General features: G+C 41.8%; 1 protein-coding gene across 3 annotated transcripts in view; it reads left to right on the plus strand.

Moving 5' to 3' along the window:
- The window catches only part of ETV6 (ETS variant transcription factor 6), a 248,035-nt gene that overhangs the window by 183,114 nt on the left and 49,411 nt on the right, over positions 1-15,510 (plus strand). For all 3 annotated transcript variants that reach the window (XM_015151078.3, XM_077952438.1, NM_001266080.1), the window contains 1 exon segment: positions 8,694-8,858. In XM_015151078.3, the coding sequence (XP_015006564.1) occupies positions 8,694-8,858 (165 nt within the window).

The following is a 15,510-nucleotide window of genomic DNA, read 5'->3' on the forward strand; positions in this document are numbered from 1 at the left end:
AGTTTTGGTCTTTAGGTTCATTGTGACCTTGGGAAAGTCCCTCGGTCTCTCTGAGCTTCAGTTTCTTCTGAAAATACGGTTGTGCCAGCTTTAGCTCCCTCGCAGAATAGATGATGGCATGGCATGGATGCGGAAGCATCTGGTAATGTTTTGAACTGCACAGAGCTGAGTGTCCTGACCATCAAAGCCGGAGCTGGAGTAAGTGATGAGATGTGTCGGGGAGGAGAGGGGTGCCAATCACAGACTGCAGAGCTGGCTCAGATGTGGACAGCCTAGGAATGGAAATCTTTGGCCGTACAGTCTGGCATTACCTGGGGACTGTTATGTGCCAGGCGCCATGTGCAAATCACTGTGAAATCCCCTTCAGCTACCTGCGTGGACATTTTAACTCTTAACACCTGTACCTAACAATTCACAATTTCATCTCCCAGACGGTGGAAGATGCATTGAGGAGCATTGCTAATTTGGACTCAACTCTGACAAATGAGGAATTGTCTGGAAAAGTAGAAATGATAGGAGAGGGTGAGAATAAAAACATGATCTTAGGATTGGGGAAGGGAAATGAGAGACACGAACAGATGTGTTTTCTTGACTTCAGGCAAATCTTTAAAATTTAGGAAAAAGTACTTAGGATCTCATGATCTGAATGCGGAGACACAACTCAGAGTCATTTGGGCTGCTCTTGAGAATGAAATCCTGGTTTATCAACTGCACATGACCCTCATTGGAATAAGAAGGAAGGGAGACAACTAAAGAAACTGATGAGGCTATATTGGGGATATTCTCTGATGAGCTCAATTTTTAAATAAGTGTGTGTGTGTGTGTGTGTGTGTGTGTGTGTGTTTTGAGATAGAACCTCACTCTGTCACCCAGGCTGGAGTGCAGTGGCGCGATCTCAGCTCACTGCAACCTCCGCCTCTTGGGTTCAAGTAATTCTCCTGCCTCAGCTTCCCGAGTCGCTGGGATTACAGGTGCCCACCACCACGCCCAGCTCATTTTTGTATTTCAGTAGAGACAGGGTTTCACCATGTTGGCCAGGCTGATCTCAAACTCCTGACTTCCAAGCAATCCACCCACCTTGACCTCCCAAAGTGCTGGGATTATAGGTGTGAGCCACCACACCCATCCCTTAAATACTTTTTTAAATATAAAAGTAACACATGCTTAATAGAATTGATAAATAAAAAAGGAAAAGGAGACAGAGAATATCACCTACAATTCTACTGTATCAATTGCTTTGAATATTTTTTATGTTGTATTGTATTTTTCTATGCATTGAGATTATTATATATGTACACATCCTATTTTTCAATATGAATACATACTCTTTATCATGCTACTGTCTGCATTAATTTTCTATCATAGATATTGTCAGTAACTATTATTTAACTATTTCCTTATTGCTGTTCCTAGTTTTTCATTATTAAAAATAACACTGCAACAGACATCTTTGTGCATGAAAGATTCTTCCACATACTAAGTTATTTCTTAAGGTAGATTCTGAGAAGTTAACATTTACAGGGTTCTTAAAATATCACTAAGTTGTTTGCCAGAGAGATGATGCCAATTTATCTTCTCACTGTTTTGTGAGTACCAGTCTAATGAGCTCCGATTTTTAAAAAGATGTATATAATGGATGAAAAAGCAACTTAATGAAAAGAAACATATAAAGGAGAGTTTCTTAGCTCTAGAATTTTAAAACTTGAGTGAGCTGCAAACCATGGAATACGCTTAAGACAACAATAAGTGTGGGCAGCAGTATAAGAATAAGCATGATGTCAGCCTGCTGATGGAGTTGGATGGCGTAACATCAGCAAATGGCAAAGAAACCAAAACTGTTCAACTTCTTTCTCTCTTCCATGAAGGAGAATGATTGTCAGACTGAAACAGGTAGTGCAAACACTGGCAGAAGGGAATTGAAGCCCGAGATGGGTGAAGTGATTGAAAAGCCAACTAAGTTCTGAATAAATGTAAGGCTCTTGGCCCAGACAAATGACGTCCCAGGGTCGAGAACTCAGAGGGGTGAAAGATAAGCCACTGGCAGTGATCCTTCAGGGTTGTGGGAAATGGAAGCTGTACTGAAAGAATGTAAACTGTTGTTAACCTGATTTTAGGAAGAGAAGCTGGGGAAAATGTGTGTGTATGAAATAAAACAGCTAACCTGATGGAACTTCCGGATGAAATTCGGGACAGATTTTCAAACATACATGTTACGAGTGGAAGACATTATCACATTGGAACCAGCCATCTGCTCCTCATCCTCTCTCCTCATCCTCTTTAATAAGGTTGCTCTAAGTGTTGTAGTTGCTGTATTTCAGGATATCAGGAAGGCATTTCATTGAATTTCTGATGGTGCTTTCATGGATGAGCTTGGAAAATGTCCAAAACCCAGAGTATTTAGATGGATTGATAATTGAACAACTCTTCCCAAAAGGAGTCAATAACTTGATCAGTATCCATCCAAAAGGAGGTGACTGGTGTGTCACCAGGGTACTCCTATCTCAGCCCTATATAATCTGTACTTTGTCAGTAACCTGTGGAGGTGACAGATGCTTAGCAAAGCTGTAGATGATGTGAAATTACAGAGTATAGATGCTAGAAATAGATGGAAATCTGGAGAGACGGCAGCAGGCTGAGATGATGGTTAAAAATAATAAGATAAAATGCAGTATCAATTAATATACATTCTTACAGTTGGGTTCCAAGTGCTAGCTATACATATGCAGGTAGAGTGAGATTATAAAGGTGATTATAATAATAACAGTACAAAAGCAATAGCTAATGTTTATTAAGTGATTGCTCTGTGCCAGATATTAGCCTGTGTGTTTCATATCATCATCATTTGTATAATTTTACTCTGCACTAGTTTTATGTCTTCTGAAAATTGTGTAAGTACATTATCTATGATTCAATGATATTTAATTCACAGGTTGAAAGTTGTCCTCATTTTTCAGTTGACGCCAGCAAGACACAGAGAGGTTAAGTAACTTGTACAAGGTCACACAGCTGGGAAATAAAGGTTCCATGCTTTTGCTCAGTGCCTGCATGCTTAACTACTGTGAAACTTTTTCTTTTTAAAATTTAGTCATAAATTTAATTTGATGTCCTGCCAAACGACCAAATAAGCTTAGAGAGTTACGTAGTTTTTAACGTGGGCTTGGAGCCAGATCACCTGGATTCAAATGTCAGCTCTTCCATTTCCTGGCTGGGTGACTTTGGCCAAGTCATTTAACTTCCCTGTGTTCTAGTTTTCTCCTCCATAAATGGGGATCGTTCCTGTCTTACAGGATTGTTGCAGGGATTAAATGAGTTACATATGCAAAGCATTTAGAATGACTCCGGGCACGTAGCAAGCCCTTGCTTACAAGTAAGTGCTTTGCTGTTATTAGGCTACACAAAAAGCACTATGGTGGGGTGTTAAGAGTTGAGACTGTAGAGCTAGACCACCTGGATCCCTGTCTTGGCACCATCACTTCCATCTCTGTGTGCTACAGTTTTCTCATCTGTAAAAAAAGAAGAATAATCATTGCAGTAATAAGATTCAGTGTAAATGTTCAGTAACTGCTGGCTGTTATTATCAATAGAAGTATATTGTCCAGAGAAAGAAAAATGCTAGTCCTGTTCCTACTGCTGCATTTGGGAATTGAAGCCACATAAGATCTCTGGAGGAGACAGGCAGGCAGGTTGGTGAGGGTCTACAAACTGCGGTGGAGGAGTTAGCTTCGGACCAATTAAGAATGTTTCATCTGGAGGGAAAATGACTAAGCAAGGACATGGTAACTGTCCTCACTGTGTTGAAGGTTACAAAATTGGTGTGTGTCATGGAATCAAGTTACGAGACAACATGGGATGTTGGGAAAAGTCAGGGGATCAGGGGCAGGTTGATCCTGAGTCAGTCTCTTAACTTCCAGGCTTGAGCTTCCATCTTTCACATTTAATGATTCTGTCTCCAGCACGTAGAACCTAGAGCAGATTCCTATTTATACAGAAAGTTTGGATAAAGAGTGGTTTTGCTGAATGGCTACTGTAGCAGAAAAGCTTGAACTGAGTGTTGCTCAAATCAATAAAATCACCTAATGACTAAGCCCTGTGTTTTCTATCTTTTAAACTGAAATCAGAATGCAACAGATTTCACTGGGCTTTTGTGAGAATTACATGAAGTAATCTGTATGAAAGCACCTTATCAACTCTGAAGTACTACCCCAATGCAGGCAGTTATTTTGGTTGTTGCCATAGCTGGATTATAACTTTTCTAAGAATTAGAATATAATGAAACACTCTTAAGCATTAATCTGTCTTCTGTGATTCAGAAGATCCTTCAGGAAGTTACAAAATCTCAGGGTCATGGCCGTGGGCATGGAGTAATTCTGTAGAAAAAGATCCTGGCTGTATTTGTATTCTTTGGCTTTTTGGATTCAAATTAAATAGGAGCATATTGACTACATTAAACCCTGAAGGGAATAGAGATCACATACTCTAAGCCCTTCATTTTACAGATGAAGTCACTGAGCCACAGAGAAGCTGAGTGTCCTGCCCAGAATCAAATGTTAATTCACGGCAGATCTGGGAATAAAATCCGGAGTCCTGTCTCCCAACATGTTTTTCATCATTAGTTGAAGAATATCTCAGAAAGTCTGAAATCAGGTGAAAATGTACTAATGAATGTGGCTGCCCCTTAAAGCATGGAATTGAAGAAATATTAGAAATAAATTTAAGGGCCTGGGTGTGTCACCGAAGGATATGACACCATATACTTGACCTACTCGGGAGTGGGGGAGAAGTACAGTAGAATTTTTAGTAACTTTCTTAATCACAGCGGTTTGTTTTCTCTGTACAACTTTCTTTTCAAATATTCTCTGAAACTAATTGGCATTAAAAATGCTGATCTTAGTAAATAGTCCTCCAGAGGCGTGATATGTACACAGGGAATAGTAAAACATGGGTGCAGAATCATGGTCTCCCTCTCTCCTTTTTGTCCTTTTCCTAATCATCATTAACATCTATATTCTTTGACTTTGTTGAATTAAAGTTGCAAGAGATGGCCGTAAATAAAGCAAGTTATGTATGTACCTCCCTCGTTCTGCCCATGCAGCTTCTGTTCCGTTTGCAGCTGTGAGCCACGTAAGACTCTCAAGACCAAGCACCCATGAGTGCCTGGGAACAAGTAGCCTGTGAAGGGAGGATTTTATTCCTGGATGCATTAAAAGCAGAGTCCCACCTACACCTCCCTCCTCTTCCCATTTATAAATCTACTTCTCCAGGGATCTACAGATTTTTGGGCTATATTTTTAGTCTGTTGATAATTTGAGAAAGTCTCCAAGTATCTAAGTCTTGGATGGGTGGGAGTCAATTCACTCAGTCTTTTTTGAATCCCTAATTGATGTTCAAAACCAGTCTCAATTCTGGATCTGGATGGGACATGCATGTTGAAGTACAGTGTGATGGATAAGCACAGATTCTGGAACCAGATTGCCTGGGTTCAAATCTCCACTTCTCTCATTACTAGGGTTACGTGACCTTGGACAAGTCCCTTAAATGCGTCGGGCCTCAGTTTCCTAATCTGAATCCCTATCATAGGGTTGTGTGAGCATGCAGTTGAATGAGCTAATATCTATTCATATAAAATGCTTAGAGCAGTACTAGGTGCATAGTAGTGTTTAGTTAATGACTATTAAGTAAATTAAATCAGCCTGATTAGAATTGCCTCCAGGTGCAAGGCTGTATTCCATTTAGACACTGTAACACACAAGGTCTTAAGGGCTTTAGGTTTAAGGAAAAGGGGCTTCTCCCCCTCCCCCGGCTCAATTCTACACCATAACCTTTTTATTCTATTGAATTAAAAAGCAAGTAACAGTGGGTCTTGACTTTGAACACCAAAGTGTATCAAGCCTCTTTCCAGCTCTGACGAACGCGTCCACCTACTTCTCTCTTTATGCGAAAGGAAGAACAGCGACGCTGATAAATGTATTGAGTGGCCTGGTGCAGGTAGCTTGCTCTTTCAGGATCACTTTTGTATGACTGCTGGGATCACCGCAGTCTCCCCTGTAACTTGCTAGGTCCCTCTTGTACACAAGCCCAGGGCATTCGCGTCGGTTTCTGGTGAGGGGGTTTCCACACGGTGGCCCTGGTTGCTTCAGGGGCTGGGCTGTGGGAGAGATTAATGGGAAGTGAAAAGAGAAACTGTTGTGCTTAACCGGCAGAGCTGTTTGGAGTGTGACTCTTCTTGTATTTAGGGAAAAGATTACTCATGAGTATTTTCTTCCATAGAATATAAAGAACCTCAAATTACTACTTGCATCCCCCACCCCCTTCTCACCCGCCTCCCTCCATTGCAGCGTGTCCTCTGCAGAAACTTCAGCATTTTACTCTCATTTCCCCTCCCAAGCGGGATTCAGTTCTGTATTTGCTTTGGGGCCCTTGTTTCCAATAAGCCACCCCGTACTTTTTCCTGTTTCTGCCCAAGCATCTTCTGCTCTCTGGACCTCTCACCTCCAGGCACCTTCCTAGGCCTGAGGGACCAGACCCTGACATATGTCCCCAAATGGGAACTCCCTGTGTGAAGGAGAGGAAGGTCCATAATAACAAATTGCGGTGCCATTCTTGTTCAGAGGTGACACCATTGACAGTAAGGAGTTAGGTTTAAGGTTTTTACCAGTTTGAAAATGGAGATTTTGCTGAGTAACCCTCACTGCCACTCCTACCTCCCTGTGATTCCAGATACGTGTTTTCAAGGTCATTGGAGAGACTTGGTACTTCCCATATCCGTGGACTGTTTTTAATAGGCATCACTTTCTGGCCAGTCAGGAGTCAAAAACAAAAACCTTTAGTGACTGTATTTTATTCTAAAGATCATAAAGCAGTAACACACCATAAATTATTTGAAATTCTCGTTTGTTTCCATGTGAAAAAAAAATTATCCTAAAAACACCAATAAAAAAAAAAACTGTTAAATGCTCATCTCTAATGTTCCAGTGCCCAGTAGTTCTTTTTTTGGTGCACTACAAAAAACGGGTTTTGGTTCTGGGGGGCTTCCACAGGTTTAGAGTAAGCCAACTACCATTCCTCAAAACTACACTTTGCAAAGGAGCCACCTGGAATGTCCAGAGGCCCTGGAGAATTTGAGCCGTTTGTTCCCCACTTCAGCACGTAGGAAGAGCACCCCATGTAGCAAAACAGATTGTTCTTTGGCATGCCTGCTTTAGGATGAAAGGTGATTTTTTCCAGGATCAAACTAAGGGACACTTTTATAACACACTTGTGAAGTCTTCTTAGCAAGTTTAAGTAACTTACATTGAAAGACGGAAGCTCCTCTTAGCAACACTGATGCCGTTGCTGTATTTGAACTATTGATTCACACCATGTGATTTTAGAGAATGAAGATCCAGTGAACATCTAGCTTCTTCTGACAAGCAGTTCTTAAATTTGGTCTCATGTCTCCTTTTGATTCGTAAAAAGTAATGGAGACTCCAAAGTGCTTTTGCTTATGTAGGTTATAGCTATCTGTAGTTACCATATTATTATATAAATTAAAACTGGGTATTTACAAAATATTTATGAATGTAGCAAGTAAAATAGTAAGCCAACTCTATATTAATGCGAACATATATTTTAAAATACATTTTCCCAGACCAAAAGTAATTTGTGAGAAGAGTGGCATTGTTACACATTTTTGAAAGACTCTTGAAAGTCCGGCTTAATGGAAGATGGCTGGACTGCCATCTCTGTTTCTGCATTCAATCTTTGCAAGATCACAATGTCATATGCCTTCTAGAACATTCCACCTAAGAATGAGAGTGAAAAAGGCAAATAATTAATATTGTTATGATAAGATATTTTACTTCATAGGCACCCCACAAAGGTCTCAGGAACCCTGATGGGTCCCGAGATCACAGTTTGAGAACCAGTGTTCTAACTTATCAAAGATTTCCCACAGCACCTGAGCCAACCTCTCAGCCTCTGCTCTGTACCCCTCTCCTGCCCACTTGGGTCCTACTCAGAGTTCAAGTACCACCCCACCAGGAAGCTCTCATGTCAGTGAGTAGAATAAAAAGGCAGAAGACTTTTATCCTTACCTTGCCCTCTTATTCGCAGAGGCCAGCCTGATGGTTTCCCAGAGGCTGAGTGACTTGCTCTTCCTGGAAGAACTGTCAGGGAACATTTCATTAGTTGGCAGCTTTGGAAGGTCAAGCCCAGCTCTGGAACATTCTTTCTTCAGAAGGACCCTGGGCTACAATCAGATCAGCTCTGAATCTGAGGACCCTCCAACCACACTGACATGTGTCATAGTTCTGAGCCCCCATGGGTGCCTTGGGCACCCTGGAACAGCGCCTGGAACTGGGCAAGGAAGGGCAGGTCTCTAAGACCTACCGTCCCTTAAACACATAGAAAAGGATCTTTTTCTCATTTTGCCTCTAAATAAAAGCAAAAGTGTTAATCTGACAGCACACCCCAGAGTAGGGTTTGGTGTACAAACTGCTCCCTGGACCCCTCTTAGAGGCTGCTTCTGGGTCTGGAGAAGCCCCCGGTGGGGCGGCTCAAACAAGGGCTGGAGAGGGGACTCAGAGTTGAACATAAGGGCTCTTGAGATGTGGAGACTCAATTTTGTTAACTATTCAGAGATCTCCTCCGTTTATTCCAGCTGTCTAACTGACAAGACCTTTCTCTCTTTCTTTGCCTCACGCTCTCTCCAACAGGCTTGCAGCCAATTTACTGGAGCAGGGATGACGTAGCCCAGTGGCTCAAGTGGGCTGAAAATGAGTTTTCTTTAAGGCCAATTGACAGCAACACGTTTGAAATGAATGGCAAAGCTCTCCTGCTGCTGACCAAAGAGGACTTTCGCTATCGATCTCCTCATTCAGGTGAGAGTCTGGACTCTTGGCATATGCTCCACTTGGAAAGTCTGTTAGTTAGTGGTTGGTCTTTACCACCCCTCACCCTGCCCAAGAAATCCCAACAGTGAGTCATCACAAGGAAGGGATGACGATGGAAGGAAGTTGAAGGAAGATTATACTGGCATGAGCCAGTTTGAGGAAAGAAGAGGAAGCGTTTACAGACCAAGGGGGAGAATTTTAAGCTTAGGAGAGGAACCCAGTTTAGTCCTATGGACACTGAAACTTAAGGGCTCTAACTGTGCCACTAAGAAGAAAAAGAAGGCTGGCCATGGTGACTCACTCCTGTAATCCCAGCACTTTGGGGGGGCGAGGAGGGTGAATTGCTTGAGTCCAGGAGTTTGAGACCAGCCTGGGCAATGTAGCAAAACCTCATCTCTACAGAAACTTTAAAAATTAGCTGAGTGTGGTGGTGCACACCTGTAGTCCCAGCCACTCAGGAGGCTGAGGTGGGAGGATTGCTTGAACCAAAGAGGTGGAGGCTGCGGTGAGCTGAGATCATACCACTGCACTCCAGCCCAGGTGACAGAGCGAGAACCTGTCTCAGAAAAAGAAAAAGATGCCATTCTGGCCCTTCGACTCTCTAAAAGAGATACCTGAGAGTGAGTGCAGGCTGTGAACTGCTCAACCGAAAACAGAGAGGAAGGAGGAAGATATAGAAGGGCTAGAAAAGAAAGTAGAAATGGGGGAACTGCCAATAAAGACTGGGAAATGGGAGATCCTAGTAGCCAAGGCCAGTTTAGAAAGGCTTCAAGTGGTTTCCCTTAGAAGCAGGACTCGTTTGAGGTAATGCATCTTGTAGCCTGTAGAAATCCTAAAAAATACAAGCGGAGGTCTCCTCGGGTTCATCTGACTCAGAAAGCTTGTCTAATTAAGGGCCCTGAGACTGCGTTAGAAGATTTCAATTCAGTAACAAACATCTCTACCTGCAAAGTGTATTGCTCATGTGGATAAGGCTTCAAAGATTTGTCTCAGTTTAATTTCCTAAACCCTGTGGATATTTAGAAGGTATCTGTCTGGAAACTACATATGTCAAAGGGGAACTGTGATCTCAGGTTTATGCCTCTTGCGGGATTAGTTACTGAAGTACTCAAGGCCCTCCTTTTACTGAATCCCATTGCAGACCTCGACTCTGATGTAACTTGACAAAGGGTGAGGATCCTGCAGAAGGTCTTGGTGTAGTCCCTAACTATGTTCAACCTTTATTTACTCCTGGAGACCTGCCAGAAGTTAATAAACTAACCGTCAGGAGGAAACATCCCTCATTATAGGAGATGAGATAAAGCCCCAGCACCCGTATCTCCCCTCTTCTTCCCAATTGCCACAGACCGTTTATGTGAAGAAATGCTAAAGGAGAAGTTCCCCAAAAGTAAGAGATGTTATTGAAACTTGAAAATTTGTGTCTCCAAAAACAAGTAATTTGGAAGGGACACAAATATACCTGAAATATTTTATCTCAGATCATCAATTCTTTATGTAATCTCACAGTAAGAAAACTATAAAACAGCCATATAAATAAATAAAACTATCCTAAATAGTTCTTTTGAACTTATTACAAAATAATTCCCTTTTCTATTCCAGTGGAAACTCAGAGATATACTCAAAGAGGCAATGTTATATATCTGGAGGAAAAATCCCTACCTCTTTAGTGTTCCAATGAAACCATTCATGTAAAGCAAACAAAGGAAAATACAGCGGTGGGTTTTGACTTGATTTGACTTGGACCTTGGGCAAACTTTCCTCCCAAGTCTTCATAAATTTCCCCTTCATCCTATCTCAGGTGCTCCTTTTTATAGCTGGTTTATTTTCCTCCACAGTGACCTCTCAGCGTTATTTGTGAAACTGGGTTCTCTCTGCTCAAAGCTATGAACAAAGATATGTGAAAATCTGTCCGCAGTTCCTTGCCACTTTGTCCAAAGTATTTGTCGGGTGGGCCATGTGAAAGATGGTGCTGCTGTCGAGGAAGTTGCTGTCCGGTTAGAGGCAGGATTGCATTGATCTAAAGGCCAAAGAAGGATGGAGGAGGGCGAGAGCAGAGTAGGATGGGTCTCAGGAGAGAAGGAAAGGAGTTGGTTTGGACCGTGAAGAATGGGTGGGATTGAGTAGGCAGAGGGTAATTGGCACAGCATCACCAAGTATATTTGGGTGATGGTGAGAATACCTACCTGATAATTAGAAGAGGCAGAAAAGGCAGGAAGGCCTGATAAGCCTGATGCACTAGAATGGATGTTGAGATGCTCTAGATCACAGTTAGGAGGTGGCAATAGACATTCATTCCATGAGTATTCACCAAGCAACTCTATGCCGGAGGTACACAGGTACAGGCTAAGGGAGTTCAGAGATTACAAGGGCCATTTCTAGCGGGATTATCAAACAGACCTCATAGACATGGTAATGGAGCCTGACTTTGAAAACTTGGAGAGGTAAACAAGAAGGAGATGAGGAAGTGTGTTAAGGAGATGTAGGCCAGCGTACAAGGAAGAGGAATTCAGAGAGAAGGCTGCACATGCTAGACACTCCCTTTGAAACATGGTCAAACATCCCTCACCATACCTCTCCGGATTGTCTGATTGCCTCCTCACATTTCAAACTGGTGGACTGTCTCCTGGAAGGCGTCCCTTGACTGCCTTCCCTATTTCCCTAATTCCACTCCACCTTCCTTTCTCCCATCTTGTTCTACCTCCGTCTGGGCTAGGTGCTGTTTCTCTTTTATCTTAGAGCATTCTCTACCTCTGTCATGGCCCTTGACACATACACACACACGCACATACAGTGTTATATACATTGTTTGATGGTTGTTTGCTACTCTGGATCCCTCCCCTAGAGTGGAAAGTTCAATGTGGGCAGTGATTGTGTTCTATTAAGCCGCCAAGTCTCCAGTACCTAACACCAGGGCATGGCATCCAGGTGGCACTCAACAAATGCAGGTTGAATGATGACCCAGTTTGACAGTACCCAGGTTAAGAAGTTTGGATTTTATTTTACAGGTAATTGGAAACCACTGGAAAGTTTTGATCAGGAAAAATATGATTGGAGCTCTCTTTTTGCAACAGACATTTGCCATCAGTACATAGGGTAGATTCATTGGCTTACTTAAAGCAGGAAAGCTAGTTAGAGTCCTTGCTGTGATCCTAATGGGAGGCAATGAAGCCCAGACTGGATCAGTGAGATCAAAATAATGCTCAGGCCCAAAGTGGCTAGCTAAGATGGGGAGCTGACCTGGAAGTAGTGGTAAGAGTTCATTTTTGAGCACGCAGTGCCAGTACATTCAGGAAGACTTGTCCTGTTCTCCAGTTGGAAATCTAAAACAAGAGGCAGGCCAGAGCTAGGAATAATAGATGTGAGCATCATACATCATCTCCATTATGTAGAATTTTATGAGCTGGGAATAAAGATAAATTTATACTGAAGGTAATTTAATTAAGGCACCCACTAGAAAGCCATGGACAGAATTTCAAGGTGATGCCTGCCAGCAGGGCCTACAGGACAACTTATCACAGAACACAGGAGTATTGTGAATGGGTTTATAAGACAGAATTAAGGAGTTGAGAAGACCCATCTCATGAAGGGATCACCCAGCAAGAGGAGGAAGGCCACGGGCATTCTCCTTAGGCAAGGGCAAGATCTAGATTGAAAATCCTTTTTATTTTCCAGATGTAACATTTGTCACTGTTTCTTCTGACGTGGGCTTTCGGCTTTAGCAGTTTGGTGTAGTGGAAGTCCTCAGGCCTGGGTTCTACACCTGGCCCTTCACAAATCACATCACTTCACTTGGCCTTATTTTCCGCATCCACAAAATGTGGTTCTCACCACATGGATCCTAAGCTTCCTTCCATCCTTAACAGTTCAGCCCAACTTCAGCACCGAAACAGTGTTAAGTTTCTAGCAAACACTGTAGCTATCTATGCTGTCTATATATGGAAACAACATTCCTTAACACAACTCCTCTCCAATGTAGAGAGGAGAGCACTGGACCCAATGAATTATAATTACCTGAAATACAATTATACCTTAAGTCAAATACAGTAGACTCCCTGAATGCCATATTCATTGACCAGCTTAACAAATTACATTTATCACATCCACTTCCAGGACAAGAATCCTCCATTTTCAACCCCTAGGATAAAGCAGGGAACATTTGCCATGTGCTTTAAATAATTATATGGTCTCTAACCGGAAGATTTCAAGGTTGAAGACAAATGGGATATTTCCTTTGGAATAGTCTCCCAGTTGGAGGATATAACAGATGACAAATTTATAACATTTGTAAAGTTGAAGAATAAATGGAAGGGATCCCACTTTTATAAAACTTCACCTGAACAGAATAATTTTACATAGACCTTGGGCTACTAGATAGTTATCACATTAACTTGTTCTTGTTCTGAAGTAATTTAAATTCAGAGATGTATTTGATTACCTGACTACTTTGAGACTCTGAGAAGACTCATTGACAGGAAGGAACGTCTAGACAGGTTGGCATTTGTATTAACCCTTACTTAGGGTTATCCATTGCATGACATTCAGGTGGAATGGATTTAGGTACCCATTATTTTCTATGAACAAGGAAACCCACAAGTTATTATCAATTTAATTCATGTTACGCTCACTTGCTATCAATGCTAAAAAAGGGAAAGAAACATATGTTCAGAGTTCCTTCAATTCAGCAAAAATGTATTGGGGATTTGCTAAATATATTGAGGATTTTAGTAGACTAAAATCTGCAGTCTTTTCATATACTAGAGTGTGATTTTGCAAATTGTTTCTTCCCTTTCCAACCCACCAGAACCTTTGTCTTTGGAAATATGCTTTGCTTATATTTTTCAAATATAGTAAAATTTTCTTTCAAAGTTAAACCAAAAATACTGGTCTTTACATAGTATTGCTTGAATCAGTTGGCCTATTAATTTCTATTAAGCAGTGGTAGGTTTGCAGATTGAAGGACTGTGTCAACTGGCTGTTTTAGAATTAAGTCAGAGAATCCAAGGATATAGGTCACAGAAGGGAAATTATAGCCCTGAAACATGGGAGTTGTAGCAGACATGACCCTTGTCTGAAGACACCAGAGTTGGCTCTTTCTTTACTCTGTCTTTCAGCAAGCAAAAAAAATGTGTATCACACGTCAGAGAAATGCTTAGATAGGTCACTTATGGGAAAGTCATTTTCTTTCTTTTTTTTTTTTTTTTTTTAAGACAGAGTCTCGCTCTGTCGCCAGGCTGGAGTACAGTGCTGTGATCCCGGCTCACTACAACTTCTGCCTCCCGGGTTCAAGTGATTCTCCTGCCTCAGTCTCCTGAGTAGCTGGGACTACAGTTGTGCACCACCACACCTAGCTAATTTTTGTATTTTTAGTAGAGATGAGGTTTCACCATGTTGGCCAGGATGATCTTGATCTCTTGACCTCATGATTTACCCGCCTCGGCCTCCCAAAGTGCTAGGATTACAGGCGTGAGCCACTGCACCCAGCCGTCATTTTATTTCTTAGGCTCTTCACTTGTCCCATTTGTGAAATGGAGGTGATCTCCCACCCTGCTGTCATGTACTTGAAAAATGCAAGTTTTAGCAATGTTAGGGTTCTACTTTAAACTTACTAAACTTGAGAAGTTAAAAGTCGGAGAGACCTAGGTAGCCCTGCAGATGACGCTAAACATTGGTCATACAAGTTGATGTGATGGTAACGTAGGGAAAACCAACTGCACAGTGCTTCCTTTAAACACATACTTATTTCATAAAGTTCTGTTTTCTCGAGAGCTTATTTTGTTTATCTTACCTTATATTCTATATCCAGCTGTAATTGTCTTACTGTATCTGTTTTCTAACAGATTTATTCTTGTCTTAAATATAATATTTAAATTTTCCCACAGCCTGTTCCTTTTTTCTTAGGGTCTCTGTGTATAAGACATAAATATTAAACCAAATTTCAAATATTTGTTGCTAAGTAAAAGACTAATTTATTTTTGTGGTCACAGAAGGCACTCCATATTAAATTAAAAGGTTAATTCAACCGGCCTGCAAAAATGCATTGAATGGAATGCTTAGAAACTGGGACCAGGCCAGGCGCAGTGGCTCACGCCTGTACTTCTAGCACTTCAGGAGGCTGAGGGAGGTGGATCACGAGGTCTGGAGATCGAGACCATCCTGGCTAATGTGGTGAAACCCATCTCTACCAAAAATACAAAAATTTAGCCAGGCATGGTGGCACGCACCTGTAGTCCCAGCTACTCAGGAGGCTGAGGCAAGAGGATTGCTTGAACCCGGGAGACGGAGGTTGCAGTGAGCCAAGATCACGCCATTGCACTCCAGCCTGGGCAACAGAGTGAGACTCTGTCTCAAAAAAAAAAAAAGAAAGAAAAAAGAAACTACGACCAAGCAGAGTTAGAAAACTAAGCAGCCCCATTACATGAATGGGCATGTTATGCACTGGTGTTTTCACTGTTGAATTTATTACGTAAGTTAAGGGACCGAAGCCTAGGGCTTCATCCTGAACCCATCAAAGGTAGAAAGGGTCCAACAGAGAGAACATTCTGACACATCTAAAAAGTACCTCTCCCACACCAGGCATACTCTCACTTTAAAAAAAAAAGTGGCCAGAAGGAAACTGAAGCCTCTGAATAAAAACCAAAGA

This window comes from Macaca mulatta, chromosome 11 (genome assembly GCF_049350105.2).
Source record: "Macaca mulatta isolate MMU2019108-1 chromosome 11, T2T-MMU8v2.0, whole genome shotgun sequence".
In the NCBI taxonomy this organism is placed as follows: Eukaryota; Metazoa; Chordata; class Mammalia; order Primates; family Cercopithecidae; genus Macaca; species Macaca mulatta.